Consider the following 21,672-nt stretch of genomic DNA (forward strand, 5'->3'; position numbering starts at 1 on the left):
ATGGAATCAGAAGCTTCAATCAGCTGGATAACAAAGACATAATACTCATTGAAGTGCAGTCCAAAAACGAATTTCAAAACTGAAATTTCAAATTGCTATAGCTCACATTTTTTCCAGTTTCAAAAAGATCTTTACATAATTTCTTTCCACTAAATCTTGACTATGTTGCATATCTGGTGAAATAATCTTAACATCTCACAAAATACCCTTAAGTGTCCATAAAAAAAGAAAGGCTCATTAATAATTAATTAAACTTTTGAGTTTATGTTTTAATTAACAGAAATACTTACCATTGTCATCAAGAAATCGAGGAATACAGACTGTCCTTCCACGTAACTGTGATCAGGAAAAGAAGATAAGAGATCAGCCAGAGAACCCCCGCCAAATAAAGCTCCCAATAATGCATCTTGGGAGTAGGCAGGGAAAGACTGAAAGTAAAAACAATAACAATGTGATGTTTGTGAAACTTAAATCTGCAACAATAATAATTAAATCAATCTTTTACCTCTCAATAACAATCACTGAAGTAAAGCACAATCATGGACAGAAAGAGGAAGTTGATGTACAACAAAAAGATAAAAATCACAAACAAAATATTGTATTCATAATGAATAAGAACAACATTGGAAATTATCAAGACCTATCTCTTTTTTGGGGAAGGACGTGGTGGCAAATTCCTCAGCAATATGGAAAGTGAGCAGCTTACACTGCAATATTTTACTCAATTACCAACTATAGATGCTTCTGAAAAATTATTTCGTCATATGCAGCAGATTTCAGGATACTTCAACCACTCATTATTCAATAACCCTGTAGAGGCCCTATATGACGTGCTTTAACGACAACAATTTAGATTTACAACCATTGCTTGAAGATTTGGTAAGCACTGGCAAACAGCATATGGAGCAGAAGGATCTGGCATATTTGTTGATCGAACAGTCCTCGGGTGTACTGTTGGTTCATAGTGTCCAGCAGACACAATGTTTCAGCAGTCAGACATGTTGCCATCGTCAGGTGCACTGACAAGTTGACTTCCTGAGGGCTTGCAACCAACTTATATTCCCCTCCCTCACCACCAGTTGTTCCCTCCATGGTTCAACACCCGAGGGCACACAATGACGAGTCACAGAGAAGCTTGTGTTGGTGTCTGTGATAGTGTTGATATAGTTGCTTTGTCCTCCTCATTCACCAGATCATTGTGTTTGCTGAACGTATTCTTAGTTACACCCAGTGCTGGTTTTACAAGCCTTGCTGAGATTATGGCTACAGTCCGACTGATAAGAATATCCCTGGTGGGAATTTTGATGGATTCTCTAATGACACTGTCCCAGTATTTGGAAGTTTGTGCTAAAATCCTGGTAAATGCATATTCTCTAGCATGGTTTTCTGACAAACTGCTTAGTGACTGCCTAATTGTTGGGGTACATTAGCTGAATGTGCTGCTGGAGTTCTCAGCAACAAACTTTAATGGTGCACACTGTTTGTCCAATATGTCTTGCCACACGGGCATGGAATCTGATACACCCCAGGCTTCCACAAACCAAGATCATCTTCGACACTCCCCAATAATGCTCATCTTTCATTAAGCGGTCAAAAGATAGTTCTTACACAGTGCTCTTTCAGTATGCGCAAGACTTTTCCTGATAATGTGCTGGTGTACCGTATAAAGGCTGTGGTTATCTCTTCCTCTGTGATTTCTTCTGTCTCCATAGGTCATAAAGTAATGATGGGCAAAGAGGATGCTTGAACTGCCATTTTGATTATCTATTTTTTTGGAACATAGTTCTGATGTGTTCTAGTTCCGAGGGCAGACACACTGTACCTGAGATGGTGTGCACCCTGTGTAATAGTATTTTTAGCAACCCATTCCTCTGCACAGGTTGGTGGTAGTTATCTGCATGCAAATACTGATCAATGTGAATTTTCTTCCATGCACTCTTCACCCCACCAATACAGCACTGGGTCTAATTAAGAAGACACTCCGCAAATACAATGATCTGGTAGACACGGCAACTACATCAACACTACCACAGACACCGACACAAATGTCTCTGCGACAGCTGATGCATGCCCTTGGGCAAGCACTGTGCACTGTGGAGGGTGGTGGTGGTGGTGGTGGTGGTGGTGGTGGATCGGGTGCGTGCCCTCAGAAGCTCAGTTCGTCAGTGCACCTGATGATGTTGACATGTCTGATGGCCGAAATATTATGCCTATTAGACACTATGCCCTGGCAGTACACCAGTGGACCGTTCAAACAATGCTGCCTTGGTCATTAGCCACCTCTTTTGTTGCAGCCATATTAATTCAGTCATTCAGTTAAAACTATTGCACAATGACACCTTAGTTTATCCACTGCATGTGTGAATATGCTTATTCTACGTCAAAAATTGACAATGGACACAACACTAAGCCACTTAAGTATTAGGATACTTATGGAAGAATCTAATGCATCGATCTTCTTCACATCTAAACCGACCAACTTTTCCACACAAAGAGAAAAATCAACAACAACAACAATAATAATAATAAGAGGAGGAGGAGGAGGAGGACGACGACGACGACGAAGAAGAAGTACGTACAGTATCATTAACACAGATGGTCTCTGAAGAAACCAAATTGTCCCTCCACTGTCTTTGTGGTGCACATCACACAATATCAGAGCAGAAAAACAGAGAAAGATATCTTTAACCAATTAATGATTCCCATTATTTGGTGGAACTTCAATGGATTTAGGACACATTCCAGAGATACATAAATCCCAACATAATGAAGATCATTAAGATTTCTCAACACAAATGTCCTTTCAAAATGTCTGACTTTCATGTGCCAAACATCACGCCCTTTGTAGGAAGGATTGCCTTAGTGGAGACAGGTTTAACTGCTATATCACTGTATTTTCCCTCGTAAACAGTTGGAAAGCACTACTTGTTACTTATGTGTCAATGAAAACAACTGGGTGCATATTATTTTCAAATTTAGGCTGTACTTGACGCATAGACCAACAAGGAAATTCAAGTCCCTGATAGTAATCACCAAAAGGGATTTTAAGTACAGTGAACAATGTATAGCCAACTAGCTGTGTTGTAATAAACAGATAATATCCATGATGGGTGACAAGAAGTCACTATGCTACTAGGAATTAACAAGCAGCACTGAGAAACCCTAAGTCCAGAAATTGGCTGCAACTACGGCACCCATCTGAATGGCCACTGCTCAGTAAACAATTAAAACTCTAGGATAACATCATAGCTAGAGGTTCCGAGTTTATCGCTCCACTCCTGACACACTGGCAGTCATGCAGGATAATTATTGGACTGGGTGAACACTGTGCAGAACAATAGATCTAACATATTTTTGTGACGTACAGATAGTTTGGGTAAAGACAACCTTATCAGACAACCTTATCAGACAACCTTATCAGACAACCTTATCAACTCAAACTGAGTATTCACCACATGAGAATTAGGAACTACTTTTTTTCCTGATGTGTATATCCAAATATTACAGGCTGTGAAACAGCCATTAAAGTGAAGCACATCGTGTTGGGCAACATTTTCACGAACTGCGTGATATAGCTGTCTCTAGGCTGCAGTTCGGTGGTTGCCATTCATGCAGCAGACAGTTTGTTCATTGACATGGCCATGTAGAATGATGCATAGTGCTTGCAGCTCAATTTGTACATCATAGCTGCTTTCACAGGCAGCCCTCCTTTTGAGGGGGCAGGAGATGGCTGTGACAGGTCTGGGGTAGATGGTAGTGGGAGAATGTATGGGACAGGTGTTGCATCTATGTACAGGGTGTCCCACTCAAACCTCCCCGATTTCAAAGACACAGGGGGGGGGGGGGGGGGGGGGGGGAAGAAAAAGAAAAGCACGCACGCACACACACACTAGATGCGACAAGGAAAAATGCACCACATTGTAGAGCATCTCAAAGAATTAATTTATTTATCATCAATACACCTCTACATGTGAACCGTTTGTAGCATGAAGAATATAGAGTGTATATTCAATTTCTTGCCAAGTTCTTTGTAACATTTCCTCTGTTATTTTGTAATCGCATTAGTGATACGATGTCGGAATGTAGGAATATTGTCCACATTGGTCACATACACGCGGTCCTTCACGAATCCCCACATGAAGAAATCAAGCGGTGTAATGTCGGGTGAACGTGGTGGCCAGGCAATTAGTCCTCCGCGTCTTACCCAACAACTGGGAAATTTATTATCCAGGGACTTGGGAACAGCCGTTGACCAATGCAGCAGAGCTCCATCTTATTGAAAAATTATGTTGGGTTGCAAGTCTTATCTGGGTGTACACAAACTGCTCCAACATGTTCAGATACACTGACCCATTCACTGTTTGTTCCGCAAAGAAGAACGGTCCAACAATCGTGTCCTGCATTAGTCCACACCAGACGTTTAGTTTAGGGCTATCGTGAACATGCTCAATGACAACCTGCGGATTTTGTGAACCCCAAATCTGAACATTAAGCACATTATGCCTATTAATCCTTCCTGATAGATGAAATGTTGCCTTGTCTGAGAATAAACATCTTTCCAGGAAGCTGGCATCCATATCAATAAGCTGGCAACCATATCAATACGCTGCAGCATATCCGCAGCAAATTGTTGTCGGCATGGGTTGTCGTTTGGCGTCAGATGTTGCAGAATTTGCACTTTGTAAGCACACATACGATGACGCTGGTGAACTACACAATGCAATGTTAATTGAGGTACATCAAGTTGTCTAGTTGCTCGACAAATTGACTTACGTGGGCTTCTGAGAAATGTGTATCTGATGTCCTCCACTGTCTCTTCTGAAACTCCATAACATGCACCACTAGAATGTTTCAGAACACTTCCTGTTGCCAGAAACTTCCTATACCATTCCTTTATTGTTTTCACCTCAGATGGATCACATTCATACATATGATTATAACTTATTTGCACAGTAATCGTTGATTTTGTTTCTGCAAACCACATTACTGCTTGCGCGAGCTGCTGTGGAGTCGCCATTTTTACTTCATGCGACCATGCTGAACTCCGGAGACTATACTTGGCACTTCTGACGCAGGAATATAAATGTTTTGAGATGCTCTACAATGTGGTGCATTTTTCATTGTAGTATCTACTGTGGTTTTCCTCTCATGGGTCCTTGAAATCGGGGAGGTTTTAGTGGGACACCCTGTATATAGCAGGGTTATGAGCCATGTGGCAAGAGACTGGGAGTGGGTGCAGTGGGAATGGACAATGATATTGTGTAGGTTTGATGGAGTACCACTTCAAAAATAATTTTGTTTATAATGGGAAACAACCGATTCCATCAGCACTAGGCATTGCATGAAAGATGTGATGAGCAGTATTTGTTTGGGCTATCTCCACCTACATACTGCAAAAATGCCGCTGACAACAACAATGAATGCTGAATGTTAGATAGGTAGATTGTATACCAGTTGAAGAGGTACTGAATCGAACTGGTGACAATGATTGGAAAAATGCACAAGGTATGTGGATACTGTAGCATAAATTTCTTAATTTACAAGTCTAAACAACAAGACTGTGAAAATAGTATTTAAGCACTCAGCAGATATCAGTCAGTCGTCAGGGATGCCTGAACCTAGCAGATACCACACAGTCATCAGAGACGCCTTATTTTGGCAAGTAGTCGGCTATATTGTAAAAGTTTGAGGCAAATGACAATGACTCATTAAAGCAGTTTTCTTTCTTCTTCTCAAATGCTTCACAATGTGAAACAGTCAGTCGCATTTAAGCTAACAATGGCACAGGTTACACCTTCGCTTATCATCAAAGCTGGAAACACCCATTTCTATTGACAGTGCTTTAACAACTGATGGTAAAATAGTCCTCTGCCAAACTTGTGATAAACGTACAGGATGTACGATTAAATCCCAAACTGAACAACATTTACAAAGCAAACTACATATTAGGAACAAACAATGGATTTCTTCAAACAAATGGGATCTACACACACACACACACACACACACACACACACACACACACACACACACACACACACACACTTACAGGAACAGCCTACATCATCTAATAGTGAATTATGCAGAGACTCTTGTTTTGCATTGGTTGAAGGTAACCTACCTTGGAACAAGCTTCAGGTACCTGAATTTAAACTTTCTTACAGAAATACTTCAACCGTAACATTCCTGACAAATCCACATTCTGGGAGAACTTTGGATTCCCCCTACGTTGATGTATTAAAAAATCAGGGCTGGTAGGCAAATTACCTACATGAATTTCTATTGATAAGATGACAGATGCTGTAGACCATTTCATTGCTAACCTAACTGCGAGCAAGTTGTACTCTGAGGCTGCAGTTCAGAAGGCCAGTGTCATACTGCATGAAGTGGTTGGCTTAGTTTCCACTAAATTGCAATTTGTACTGAAGAAGAATCCTGGATACTCAAATCTTGATTTTTTGCCTTGCTTATTTAATGTTGGAATTGTAGAACTCACGGAGAATATTATTCTTAGAACAATCCCTTTGCATAAATATGCACTGTTGTCTTCTTGCAATGCTGAGATATCTTTCTCTATTTATAAAAGTGTATTATGAGACAGAAGACTACTCACAGCAACAGAACATGTGGAAAAGTATATTATAATGAATTGTGCATCCCATTCCAGACGTAAATGCTTGAGGCAACACTTTTACCTCAGTACTTTGTAGCAGAAGTGAACCGATTGAGAATTAACGTACATATTTGGCTAGCTTGCCTGTGACCTTATATTTTATAGCAAAAAAATGAAATTTCAGATAATTGCTTCATTATATTTTTATTTATATATTTCACCAATTTTGGCTACACATTTATGGACAGTCATCAACTAACCAGAGATCACTTGTTCGTATTAGTCCCAGAAATGTATTACTGGAGGTGTTAAATGTTCCTTTCCACAACATCTATCCTCTCTGTCCCCTCCCTCCAATCCCCTCTTAAAAATATCTGAATCCTTTCCTGTTTCCACCTTCCTCTGATCCTCATCTGCCAACATCGGTTTATGATCCATACTGAGAGGGAAAAAAGTATTTTGTGTGTCTCTTTTTCTTTTCTTGCACAAAAGCCATCTGTGTGTGTCCAAAAACAAATTTAAAATATTTGTAGCCCACTACATAAATGCTCAGATTTTCAGTAGCTCGCAGTTCCAACAAAAATTGATGCATTAAGTTGTTTTGTAATGGATTTCATTGTTTTTTAGACAATTTACATTTTCCAGATGGCTTCCGACAGAATAATTAACATTTGAATGCTCTAAACAAGTTGCAGCACATACCTGGAAAGCCTGCATCAGATTTGGAAAATTGGAGAGTGGTGGTACCTGGGGGGGGCAAAAAGAAATTGTATAAATTTAAGTTTACACAGAAAACAAATTTTTTTAGTGCACAAATAGTGAGAGTGCTAACTTTTTTTAATGCAAAACGTTTTTTAGCTTTTTATATCATCATCAGGCAACAACACACTGGTCTACCCAAAGAAGGCTCAGTCGGTAATAAAATAAATACTAGTAAATCACAATTTACATGTTTTAAACAAAATTGTTTTATTAGGAGTTTTGGAAAAAATCACTTGATATAAAAACACATGCCCTATATCACAAAAATACCGCCATCATATTAGAAATCTATCACTGGAATAAGCAGTGATGTATGATTTTCCATATGCAACTTACACGCACACGTGCACACACATGCACGCACGGTGTAAAACGGTTTTCTGCTACTAATTAGTATAGAATTTTTCACATGACTTCAAGACATTCTACCATCTCTCTGAAGACCATTCATTGAACTTTCACTGAAGCACACAGAAATAGTGGGGAGTTTCTGGTCACACTAGTTACTTTTTTATTCTTGCAAAGTATTCCAGAAGAAATGTTAAAGAGAAATCAGCTATATGTAATTCGTCATGTGATGGTATTAGATTATCATCCTGTTTTTACTTACAGGTTCTTCAAATTTCTCCCTGTCAGTTGAAGTCACAGGTACAATGTTGTACTGTGTCACTTTTAAAGCTACTTCAGTGAAATGTTATCTGTTCTTTCTTTTAATTTTTAGTCAAGCAGTCTTTGTAGCATATAGTTCACACACACATGGAACTACACAGAAAACTGTGTACCCATGGCTTTACAGTTTGTCAAAGAAGTATCTCTTTTTCCCAACGACTGAATCAGATCAAATAATTTGTACTTCTCTTTTTGCTAAATCATACACTGTTATTTTACAATAAATTAAACATATTAATTTGACAGCATATTGGAACACTATCAACAATACTGTCCTTTGGTAGATAAACTAGCTATTTTTTCCTGTACTCATTTCTCTACATAATTAGTAATGTTTTAGTGACGTATCTGTTCCATGAATCTTCATGGACATATATGAGACTGTATGATTTTCTGTCATTTGCAATGATGTATTTCCACTCTGCCAGGATTTAGTTAATGTAAGGGTATTGCATTCCCAAGATTTGTCCAAATAGTTTCTGTTCTCATTCTCCTCAAACATTTAAACCGCAGTGCTGTAGTGAGCAGCTACAGGAGGCAAAACAAAATAGCACAGCCCATTTATACAGTGGAGAATTCTGCTGTGATTCTTTTTCTGCCTGAATGGGAACAACACTGCAACAATCCATGGTAAGATGGTGTAAATGTATGGAAACAATGCATCATCATATGATATGGGGAATAGGTCAAAGCATTCCAGGCAGCAATGAACATGTGAACAGCCCACAGAATATTCATTCTCATTACATACTTTCTTTGAGGGAACGAAATTAATCCCTGCAGAACAGTCAGTCTGTACTTAGTTTTAACCCCTTCACGGATGCATTTTTTGTAGCAACTAAGCGAAAATAATTTTTTTGCTATCCTAATTGTGATCAACTGACTTTGTTCACTTTTTTGATAATTCAATTTCTGTGATTTAGGGCCAAACACTATTTGTGCATATATCACTACAGCACCTTTGTGTGATATTAAAACTATGGAGGTAAATGAATTTCCCACTTCCCTTTTGTAATAAAATTTACTTACCACTATGTGAAAACAATCCTTGAAACTACCACAAAATAAAGGTATGAGCTGATACACGTCACATTAATGTGTATTGGAGGAGCAAAGCAATATTTTCTGACAACAATAGTGATCCCACAACAAACAGAAACAGATTGTAGTAATTTTCATACACTTGGTGCAAAGTACTACCACAATATGTTGGGCATAGACAGGGGTGGTAAGATTGTATTCTCAAAAGCTTTGGGATACCCCTAAGTTGGAGATAAGTATGCTTCCCAAGGACCACAAATGACAGATTGATTTTGTGGTAAGTATACTTCCGAAGCCCCTTCCAGAAACTACTTTTGTTGTAACCATACTTCCTAATAACCATTAAACACCATTGTTTGGTGGGATAAAAAATTCCCACAGTCCTGAAATACGTTTCACACCAAGCAGGAACTACAGCTGGTGCAGTGGACTGCCACTAGATGCCAGGAGCGTACAGATTTGGTAACACATATTCCCTTAAACACTATAAAGATATACATTTAGTGGGAAGTATATCCCCCCAAGGCCTGTGAAAGCATTAAGAAACAAGTGTATAGCCTGCAAATCAGTTGCACAGTTAAAAGCAAGAAACACAACATAAATATTCCCAAAGAATGTCACCACCTTTTGGTGTGCAGGATATCTGTCAATATTAAGAATTATGTTAACTTTTAGCCTCCAGTTGCATAAGCAAAGAAACTTCACCTAGGTTTCGGCTGTAATGTAGCCTTCTTCAGAAATGTCACAATATAAAATTAAGACATGCTAGATATTGGTCTTGTCAAACTTAAAATGTTAGTACTACAGTACACAGTCGTACGACTGTCATTTCTACTAATGGGCCAGACAGGTGGGCCGTGGGTGCTGAGCCGGAAGTTACAGTTCTTTGAAGTAGGCTGTATGTCATAGCCAGCTACTAACGTAGGTAGATGATCATATAAAGTAATGGATTTATCGGATAATAGGTGCGTGCAACGCCACAAAACATTATAAAGACATTATAGCCAGTGGATTTATATGCAAACTTTATGAAGCTCTTAAATATAAATACGCCATTTGATGCATAACAAATTGTGAAACAGCATTGAACATAGGTTAGTGTATTAAATATGCAGTGTATAATAGGGAAATACCCAAAGCTACTAATAAGAACAAAAAGGCTGTATGTTGTAGCCAGGTATTGGCGTAGGTAATAAGCAGTATACAGTATTAGATTTAACAGGTTAATAAGTAGTACGTAGGTACGTACCACGCCACAAGTCATTATAAAGGCAGTTATAAGAATTCATGTGTATGCAATCTTTATGAAGCTCAAAATTAGAGATACACCATTTGACATGTATCAATTATAAAAAAGCCTTAAACTTATAGAAAATAACAATGATTACGTGTACGTAAACATGAATATAAATAGGGCATTGGCATCAGGCAGCATAGAAAGTCCCGTATCATCATGGTAGATGAAGCAAGGGCTGAAATCCTTTGAAGAAGTTTTTATTTTTTAACTGCAATTCCTTCTACAAAGGATTTCAGCCCTTGCTTCATCTACCATGATGATACGGGACTTTCTATGCCGCCCGATGGCAATGCCCTATTTATATTCATGTTTACATACACATAATCATTGTTATTTTCTTTAAGTTTAAGGCTTTTTTTAAATTAATACATGTCAAATGGTGTATCTCTAATTTTGAGCTTCATAAAGATTGCATACACATGAATTCTTATAACTGTCTTTATAGTGACTTGTGGTGTGGTACATCCCTACATACTACTTATTAACCCGTTAAATCTAATACTGTATACTGCTCATTACCCACGCCAATACCTGGCTACGACATACAGCCTTTTTGTTCTTATTTGTAGCTTCAGGCATTTCCCAATTATACACTGCATATTTAATACACTAACCAATGTTCAATGCTATTTCAGAATTTGTTATACATCAAATGGTGTGCTTATATTTAAGAGCTTCATAAAGTCTGCATATAACTCCACTGGCTATAATGTCTTTATAATGTTTTGTGGCATTGCACACACCTATTGTCCGATAAATCCATTACTTTATATGATCATCTACCTACGTTAGTAGCTGGCTATGACATACAGCCTACTGGTTTTCTTATGTATTAATTGCTGATCACATATTGTATATCTAATCGCTAACCTTTATGAGACAATTGTCCTTATTATCATTCACAGTTGTCACTTCTTAGCTAAGTTCCACACATTTCAGGCACTGTTAACCTTAACTTATGGCCTTTTCATATTAAAGGGTTCCTTTACACTATATAATGTCATTTACCTCATAGAACTGTAACTTCAGTTATTATGGTTTATTTGCCAGTAACATTTTAGCTGCTGTAACAAATAATGTTATCAATTAATGTTTATTCTTACTTATGTACAGTACACTTGGTATATGTCTTATCTTTTATGGAACAGTAATTTCAGTGACTTAGGGTTTTAATGCCATTAATAGTCCGAACTATTGTAATAAACCCCATGAACCATGGACCTTGCCGTTGGTGGGGAAGCTTGCGTGCCTCAGCGATACAGATAGCCGTACCGTAGGTGCAACCACGACGGATGGGTATCTGTTGAGAGGCCAGACAAACGTGTGGTTCCTGAAGAGGGGCAGCAGCCTTTTCAGTAGTTGCAAGGGCAACAGTCTAGATGATTGACTGATCTGGCCTTGTAACACTAACCAAAACGGCCTTGCTGTGCTGGTACTGCGAACGGCTGAAAGCAAGGGGAAACTACGACCGTAATTTTTCCCGAGGGCATGCAGCTTTACTGTATCGTTAAATGATGATGGCGTCCTCTTGGGTAAAATATTCCGGAGGTAAAATAGTCCCCCATTCGGATCTCCGGGCGGGGACTACTCAAGAGGATGTCGTTATCAGGAGAAAGAAAACTGGCATTCTACGGATCGGAGTGTGGAATGTCAGATCCCTTAATCGGGCAGGTAGGTTAGAAAATTTAAAAAGGGAAATGGATAGGTTAAAGTTAAATATAGTGGGAATTAGTGAAGTTCGGTGGCAGGAGGAACAAGACTTCTGGTCAGGTGACTACAGGGTTATAAACACAAAATTAAATAGGGGTGTGGGGGATCCACGAACGTCTGGAGGATTTGGATTTTGCAGACGACATAGTTTTATTAGCTCCAAGGCGACTGATATGCAAGCTAAATTAAACTTGCTGAAAGAAGAAGCAGAGACTGCTGGCCTCAAGATAAATACAGGCAAAACAAAGGAAATGAGAGTAAATTCAGGGAACATGGAGGTGCCCCTGTTAATAGGTGAGCAGCAAGTGGAGACTGTCAACTCATTCCTATATCTGGGTAGTATAGTGGCGGAAGATTGTGGAGCTGGAGATGACGTGAAAAACCGCATTAAAAAGGCAAATGCTGCCTTCATACAATTGTATCCAATATGGAAAAATAGAAATATCACATACAAAACAAAAATCCGCATTTTTAATACAAATGTGAAGGCTGTCCTCCTGTACGCCAGTGAAAGCTGGAAAATGGATAAAAAGATAACAACCCAGTTACAAAGCTTCATATATAGATGTCTTTGACGCATCATGAATATCTGGTGGCCAGAAAAAATATGTAATGGGGAGCTCTGGCGAATAATAAACCAGATATCTATAGAAGACCAGATACGAGAGAGAAAGTGGGGCTGTTTGGGGCACACCTTGAGAAAACCAGATGGAGCCATCGAGAAAAAAGCATTGGAATCAGGGAACAAGGAAGAGAGGAAGACCAAGGGGCACATGGAAGAGGACAGTGGAAGGGGAAGCAAAAAGAGTTGGTAAGACCTGGGCAAAATTGAGGCAAATGGCAAAAGACAGAGACGGATGGCGAGTTCTCCTGGATGCCCTATGCCCCCATAGGGGCCAAAGGAATTAAGTCAAGTAAGTCAATGCAGGAGTAGGTTTAATAGTGAATAGGAAAATAGGAATGTGGGTAAGCTACTACAAACAGCATAGTGAACGCATTATTGTGGCAAAGATAGAAACAAAGCCCACGCCTACTACAGTAGTACAAGTTTATATGCCAACTAGCTCTGCAGATGACGAAGAAATTGATGAAATGCATGATGAGATAAAAGAAATTATTCAGATAGTGAAGGGTGACGAAAATTTAATAGTCATGGGTGACTGGAATTCGGTAGTAGGAAAAGGGAGAGAAAGAAATGTAGTAGGTGAATATGGATTGGGGCTAAGAAATGAAAGAGGAAGCCGCCTGGTAGAATTTTGCACAGAGCATAACTTAATCATAGCTAACACTTGGTTCAAAAATCATAAAAGAAGGTTGTATACATGGAAGAATCCTGGAGATACTAAAAGGCATCAGATAGATTATATAATGGTAAGACAGAGATTTAGGAACCAGGTTTTAAATTGTAAGACATTTCCAGGGGCAGATGTGGACTCTGACCACAATCTATTGGTTATGACCTGTAGATTAAAACTGAAGAAACTGCAAAAAGGTGGGAATTTAAGGAGATGGGACCTGGATAAACTGAAAGAACCAGAGGTTGTACAGAGTTTCAGGGAGAGCATAAGGGAACAATTGACAGGAATGGGGGAAAGAAATACAGTAGAAGAAGAATGGGTAGCTTTGAGAGGTGAAGTAGTGAAGGCAGCAGAGGATCAAGTAGGTAAAAAGATGAGGGCTGGTAGAGATCCTTGGGTAACAGAAGAAATATTGAATTTAATTGATGAAAGGAGAAAATACAAAAATGCTGTAAATGAAGCAGGCAAAAAGGAATACAAACGTCTCAAAAATGAGATCGACAGGAAGTGCAAAATGGCTAAGCAGGGATGGCTAGAGGACAAATGTAAGGATGTAGAGGCTTATCTCACTATGAATAAATTTCAGCTTCTGCAGAATCTTCAGCTTTTTCTTTTGCTGCCCATAACTACAAAAACCTTCCATGTCGTACATTCAACAGTTTGATACACTGTTTATAAGGAGGTTACCAAAAACAACACAACGTGATCAATTTGCATGCTTAGCAGTGTTTTCCATGATGTCAAACCACGTGAACAACATGTGAGAATCTGCATTTGTTCAAAACGATCGGCTAAAAAAGAATACCTATTTACTGGCAATAAGAATTAATGTGAATTAGTGACTAATTTTCTGTCAGCAATTTAAAGCATCTTGTCCGAAAACGAAAGGAATAGCCACAAACTTTCAGGCTTGTTAGGAATCTTGTCATAGCTGGGTATCCATTTGCAAACTTTTTAGCATTTATTCCTTAAAGCAGTGTTTGTTAAAATTGGGTTTTGGTGATGAAGCTCTCATGGCAATTTCATCTGGACTGATGAAATTTTGCTAAAAGCAGGAATTCTGTAAAACAACAAATTAGAGCTCACCTTTTCTGTCCCTCATTCTCACTTTACCATCATGAACACTGTATGGAATTCCAGAACAGAGAGAACTAAAGCTAATTAATTATTAATGCAGTGTTTTACCGCACATACAGGACCAAGTTTCATAGCCACAGCTTGACGTTTTCAAGGTGATAATTAAAACATTGTGGCTAGCCCTTGTATCCCCTCGTAAGTGCTTTTACTTTTGTCTGGGGAGTTCGACCCTATGTAAATGTAGCACCTTTCAGATGTGATGGGGAAACTACTCTATCTTGAGCCATCTAATTAACATGAAAATGAGTATCAGATGGAACAACTGGGTGAAGGCAACCTCCCTGAGTAATTACCTAACACCAGTGCAGGGCTGTGCTGGTGTGGACCAATATGTAACACCCCCCCCCCCCAAATTCTTGTGGAAACAAAATGGAGAACACAGAAGAAAAACAAAAGACTGTGGGACTTGGGAGTTCAACATACCTCAAACACCCAGACACTGAGCACTAGGCAGATGGAAGCTATTTCCACAACTTTGTTGGGAGAGGGACAATATGCAAGAAGATGGACCAGATTAAAATTACAGATGTGTCTGAGGCACAGAGGAAGAAACTTCTTACAGGAGAAACAGAAAAGAAAGTAAAGGAATGGCTCCTAAGAACAAATAATGAGGATTAAAACGTCTTTAGCCACAAGATAAGATTGTTTCAAAGTGAAAGGGGTGTTTAAACAGACCTCTTCTACTTCTAAGACAGACAGCAAGATAATGCGGAGGAGTCAGCTACTCCCAGTTCACAGGAGAAATGCATCCAGAAAAAGCCAAGGCAAGAAACAGGGTATTGGAGCTATAGTACTGCAGTTTCAGTTTTTAGGATGGCAGTTATCTAAAACCTGCTACCTTCTTGCTAATATGACCTCACAGCTGGAAGAGGTTCTCTGAAAATAAAAAAAAAATAAAATAATAATAAAAAAAAAAATATGGGGAGAACCCAAGTCACAGCCTGAAATTAAGGGGGGTCCATCTGGATAAGGGTGCTTTGGTCTTTGTCTGTGAGGGGGTGGATATGATGGATTGGCTGAAGGAGATGATGCCCAACATATTTCTGTTGACTGAGGTGAAGTTACTAGGGTCATTCCATGTCAAGTCACCCAGGCCTTGACACAAACCATGTCAGATTTTGATGAAACTTGGTACAATTACTTTTTTTATCATCCTGAAAGCACTTGTAAAATTTTTTTGCTCTATCTCTTATAGTTGTTTTTAAATAAATTTTTAAAGTTTTTAGATTTGGCGTTGTTTCAGCAGTCGGAAATCTTAACTTAAACGTGTCCTCACAACTAAAAAAATTTGTATATTAAAGAATACTCAAGATATCAGTATGAAATTTTGGAATAAGTTTGTGTATTATATCTAAATGTTAAAAAAAATTACCATAAAGATATATTAAAATATTCCAAATGAAATTTTTTTTTTAAGCTGACGGATGTTTAGTTTTACAAAAACTGCAATATCTAGAGTCTCAGACCTGATAGAAAGCTCAAATTTATTTTAAAATACTCTTAATTGTATAGACTATTAGATAAAAGAAAAATTATATTGGCTTTTTAACCTGTTTAATAGTTATCTAATTTTTAAAATAATATTAATTATATTTTAAAAATAAAAAGTACCAAGTGACTTAGACACCGAAAATAAGTTTTTGTCTTCTTGGAGTAATAATGTACGCTTGGATTTTGTTTTGTTACTCCTGTGTTTTGAACTAAAAAATTATTACAGTGTTAAATAGTGCTTGGATAGTATTTTATTAAGTTTATGCGAACTTGCAGTAAGTACTGTTACTTAGTTTACAGAGATTCTTTTCCAATATCCTATAACAGTAACCTGAACAGTAATCAGACCAAAAGTGAAATCAGTATGTCAGATATTCAAACCTGTAGCATAGGGTTATTTAAAAAATCTGACTGTTTACAAACAACCTACACACCTTCAAAAAAGTTACAACTGGTATCTGAATTGAGTGAGGAAGAAAAAGATTTGACCCACTTACGATCTGGAATTAATCTGTGTGAATTTAAGAATATATGTTCACACCACAGCTACTACTTTTTAAATGTTTTTGAAAAGTATCAAACAACATGTGTAAACCCACTAAAAAAACACAAAAAGCCCATCAAAATATCATTGAGAATTTAGGTTTAACACCGATAAAGCTTCATGGCTTGTCAGAACAAAGTAAAGGGTCTTATTTTAAAAGGAAGGTTAGCAGTATTGAAAAGAATGCAAAAAAAGTCGGTTTCAAAAGCATTAAAATATGATGCACCAAGTTCTGATGATGATGAAGACGATACAAGTGTGGTTGGGAAAGCAAAGGATTTTGATGTAATGATTTCTCTTATGAAAGAGAAGATTTCATCTGTTGGGAGGTCTAGAAAAATCCAGATTCTGACCTAGGCTCCAGATTCTTGGAGTCGAAATATAGTGATGAAAGAATTTAATGTGAGTGAGTACATGGTGCGACAAGCTAGAAAGCTAAAATCTGAAAAGGGTATTTTGGAAACTCCTGGTCCAAAAAAAGGTAAAACTCTTTCTGAAAATACAGTAAGACTTGTAACAGATTTTTATGAAAAGGATGAAAGTTCCAGAGTGCTACCTGGAACAAAAGACAAAGTAATGTTCAAAAAAATGTGTACATGCAAAAAAGACTCATTTTGTGTAACTTGAGAGAACTCTATTATTCTTTCAAATGGGACAATACCGAGGTAGAAGTAGGATTTTTAAAATTTTGTTTCTTGAGACCTAAATGGTGTATCCTTGCTGGTGCTGCAGGCACACACACTATATGTGTATGCTGTATCCACCAGAATGTTAAACTATTACTGGATGCTGTGAAAATTGAAGAATCTTATAAAGACCTAATTAAGATGCTTGTGTGCAACACGGAAAACCAAAACTGCATTCTACATCATTGCGACAGTTGTCCTGCAAATACTGCACTAACTGAGTACTTAACTGAAAAATTAAGTGAATATTATGATTTAGAAGAAGAAATTGTAATCAGTCAGTGGGTTAACACAGACAGGGCAGAAATGATCAAACAGTCTATCAGTGTTGAAGACTACATTTCTTTATTGGTTAGATCATTGGAAAAGCTCTTCCCGCACTTGTTTATAGCAAAATCCCAATCAGCAGCCTTTAAAAGATTGAAAGAAGACCCACCACCCAAAACAGCAATTATTGTGATGGATTTTAGTGAAAATTATTCCTTTGTTATACAAAATGAGATCCACAGTTACCACTGGAATAAAGGTGGTTGTACCCTACACCCAGTTGGAGTTTTTCTAAGAAATGAGGAAAACATTGTTTTTGTTTCCAACCACTGTTTTATTAGTGATGACCAAGAACATGACACTGGTTTTGTTAACTTTGTACAAAAAGAAATTACATAGTGGCTGTCATTACATCATACTGACATTGACTCAGTTCACTACTTTACCGATGGTTGTGCTGGGCAGTACAAAAATAGAAACAGTTTTAAAAATTTGACTGAACACTTGAGAGACTTTAATTTGAAGGCCCAACACACTTTTTTTGCAACAAGTCATGGGAAGTCAATTTGTGATGGCCTAGGAGGAACTATTAAAAGAATTTTAAGGAAAGCCAGTCTACAGCTTTCAGACGAAGAACAAATAATGACAGCAATCGATGTGTACAAGTTTTGTGAAAAAAATACTGAAAACATTCATTTTCACTTTATTGACAAAAAAGAAGCTGATTTGCTACGGTTAAAACTAGAAAAACGTTTTTCAGCAACCCGAACCATTCCTGGAACAAGAAGTTTTCAGAACTTCACTTCCAACAAACAACCTTGAAATGAGAAGGACTACAGATAGTCTAAAACCCTCCTTAGTCTTTTCTTTCCATTCTTCTTCTGATTGGGTTCGTGTTGAACCATCCATAAATAGCTATGTGGTGCAAATTACGATGGTAACTGGTACTTTGGACTGGTAAAAACAATATTCAATGATGAAGAAGATGCAGAAATTCTATTTCTACATCCTTCAGGACCAGCTGCATCATTTTATTGGCCTGAAAGACAAGATTCTTGCATAGTGCCTTTGGAGCACATAGTCTGTGTGGTAGACGCACCTCAATCAAGCGGCACTGGAAGAATGTATTACTTCAAAAAAGACTGTATCAAAAGAACTGAAAGCTCTTGGATGAAGTGGAAAAACAGTTTGAATCGGCATTAATGTTTATTAAGAAGGCAGAATAACTCAAACAATTCAATGTTTCAAGCAATCAGTTGGGTTATACATAAGTGTCATAAGTACACTATCTTTGTACAGAATTCTAATGTAATCTACTATAATTAATACACATGTTAAAAAGCCATCATTATTTTTGTTTTATCAAGTAGCCTATATGTTTAAGAGTAAATTAAAACAAATTTGAGTATTGCATCAGGTCTGAGACTCTAGATATTGCAATTCTTATAAAACAAAACATCCGTTAAAAAAAAGAAAAAAATACATATATAAATAAATTTTTCATAGAAAATATTAATATATTTTAACAGTATCATTTTTATCTTCAAATATGTATAATAAATAAACTTGCTGCAAAAATTCATGATGTTATCTAAAAGAGTTTTTAAGATAAGCAATTTTAAAGTTTTGAATACAAATTAAATTTACCATTTCCGAACATTCGGAAAACGCAAAACATAAAAACTTTAAAAATTTATAAAAAAAACTATAAGAGATACAGCAAAAAAAATTGCAGGTGTTGTCAGGACGGTATTAGAACCATTTGAGCCAAATTTCATGAAAATCTAAGGAGGTGGGTGTAAAATTTATTTTTTATTGGGTAATTTGATATGGAATGACCCGCTAGTCAAGACAGCAGCAGGACTACTCAAGACCACAAAAATATCAATCTTGGTATCCTGTTAGACAAAGTATGGCATAAGAACTTGAAAGTCTCAACAGAGGACTCGAGGACCATTAACCGCAAGGCTGGAAAGAAGTTCCCGAAGGCAATGCGATAGCAAGTTAAAACCGTATTTAGGGTTAGGGCAGATGACTGTCAGGGTGATCAAAGACATCTAGGTGATAATGGGGCAAGTTGACAGCTGGGTGTGTTGCAGACAAGCCTACTACAAAGTGGGCAACCACTGCCTTGATTTGCCTTCTGGGAAGGCAAGGTGAATGTGGCCCTGATCCAGCTACACTACTTGCATAAAAGAGGCATTGAGACTTGGAGGAAGTGGAGGTTAAATTGATTTATCTGAGTAGTCTGAAAAAACAATAGCACATGCATTTACGTTAACAATGGAATCACTTTCATGCTGATGGGGGAACTTCACTCTAGGGTCTTACTGGTCATCAGATTGAAATGGTGTAAGGAAGAGAACATGAGGGAAATGGTATTGGCCTCAGCATATCTTCTTCAAGAAGACAGTGCTCCTCCATCCCCAAAAACATGGAGTAGAAGACAGCTGCTTGCAGCTGAATGAGCAACTGCTAGGTAGTAGTGTTGTCAGTGGCTATATCCTGGTGTGGAGTAGTAGTGACAACAATGACAGATGTGGGTACCTTCTTGAATATCTGTCAGAGAGTAACCTAGAGTTCCTCTATATGGGCACAAAGAGTAGAAGGGAAGAATTAACTGAAATAACTTTTGGGATCATATTAATGAGTACTTACATCAAATGATAGTATAGAGCAATGGAACCACACTACCTGATCACATGTACGAGTGTGTGCTGAAAAACCACTAAAGAGGTCAGCTTTCGGCCAGACTGTCTGATAAGTGGTAACTGAAGGATACTGTGTTAAGAAGTGACTATATACTGGCCACTATGTCAATTGTACAAGAGGTGGATTCTTCCTACACACCAGTCAATGGGCTGAAGATGGCATAATGTAATCCTGAGACAGGTAGCACAAATACAATGAAACTGGAAATTTAGGTCTTTTAATATGACATTTTATATTGAACAGCCAAGGTCCTGCAACCATCTTGTAAAAAGATGGACTTACAGAGACTGAATGTGGATAGTGCGTTCACCTTCAATACAGATCATGAAGATGTGATCAAGGAATCTGAACCAGGTAAGGGATTTGGGATTCTGGGTGGTTACATCAGATTCCTCTAGATGGCCCATGAATAGGTTGGCATAGGATGGTGCTCATTGTTGTATCACAGATTTGTTTGTTGATGATCTTCTCAAAGGTAAAGTAATTGTGGGTAAGGACACAGTTGATCATGGTGACCAGGAAGGAGGTTGTAGGTTTCGAAAGGTAATGTGTTCAATAGCAGCAAGGCCTTGAGCATTAGGGATGTTAGTGTAAAGGGATGTTACATCAATAGTGATGAGCAGGACACCATGTGGCAAAGGAACAGGACCTGTGGAGAGTCAGTGGAAGAAATGATTGGTGTCTTTTATACAGGAGGGTAGGTTACAGGTAATAGGCTAAAGGTGTTGGCCTACGACAGCACAGGTTCTCTCATTGGGGGCACAGTAATCAGTCACAATGGGGTGCCCTGAGTCGTTGAGTTTATGGACTTTAGGAATCATGTTGCGGGGAGTGGTAAGGGGTGGGTGAGAGAGAGGGTGAGAGTTTGGGGGGAGACGGGGCAGTGTGGGGGGAAAGGGGGGAGTGTGGGGTGGAGAGGTGGGAGTGGGGGGAGGGGGGAGTGTGGGTGTGAGGGGGGAGTGGGGGTAAGGGGGGAGAGTGGGGGTGGTGGTGAGGTGGGGAGAGTGGGGGTGGGGGTGGGGGTGAGGTGGGGAGAGTGGGGGTGGGGGTGGGGGTGAGGTGGGGAGAGTGGGGGTGGGGGTGGGGGTGAGGTGGGGAGAGTGGGGGTGGGGGTGAGGTGGGGAGAGTGAGGGTGGGGGTGAGGTGGGGAGAGTGGGGGTGGGGGTGAGGTGGGGGTGCGAGTGGGGGTGGGAGAGTGGGGGGTGAGGGGGAGAGTGGGGGTGAGGGGGAGAGTGGGGGTGAGGGGGGGTGAGGCGGAGAGTGGGGGTGTGGGGGAGAGTGGGGGTGTGGGGGAGAGTGGGGGTATGGGGGAGAGTGGGGGTGTGGGGGAGAGTGGGGGTGTGGGGGAGAGTGGGGGAGAGTGGGGGTGTGGGGGAGAGTGGGGGTGTGGGGGAGAGTGGGGGTGTGGGGGAGAGTGGGGGTGTGGGGGAGAGTGGGGGTGTGGG

At 39.0% G+C, this 21,672-nt stretch overlaps 1 protein-coding gene across 7 annotated transcripts in view; it reads right to left on the reverse strand.

Moving 5' to 3' along the window:
* LOC126248448 (large proline-rich protein BAG6) overlaps nt 1–21,672 on the reverse strand; it is a 250,397-nt gene that overhangs the window by 65,276 nt on the left and 163,449 nt on the right. For 6 of the 7 annotated variants that reach the window (XM_049949481.1, XM_049949436.1, XM_049949463.1 and 3 more), the window contains 2 exons: nt 7,316–7,360; nt 291–428 (listed from right to left, as the gene is read on the reverse strand). In XM_049949481.1, coding sequence (XP_049805438.1) covers nt 291–428; nt 7,316–7,360 — 183 coding nt within the window. The remainder of the gene's footprint in view (nt 1–290; nt 429–7,315; nt 7,361–21,672) is intronic. The other variant, XM_049949489.1, reaches the window with a different exon arrangement.

This window comes from Schistocerca nitens, chromosome 1 (assembly GCF_023898315.1).
Source record: "Schistocerca nitens isolate TAMUIC-IGC-003100 chromosome 1, iqSchNite1.1, whole genome shotgun sequence".
NCBI lineage: Eukaryota > Metazoa > Arthropoda > Insecta > Orthoptera > Acrididae > Schistocerca > Schistocerca nitens.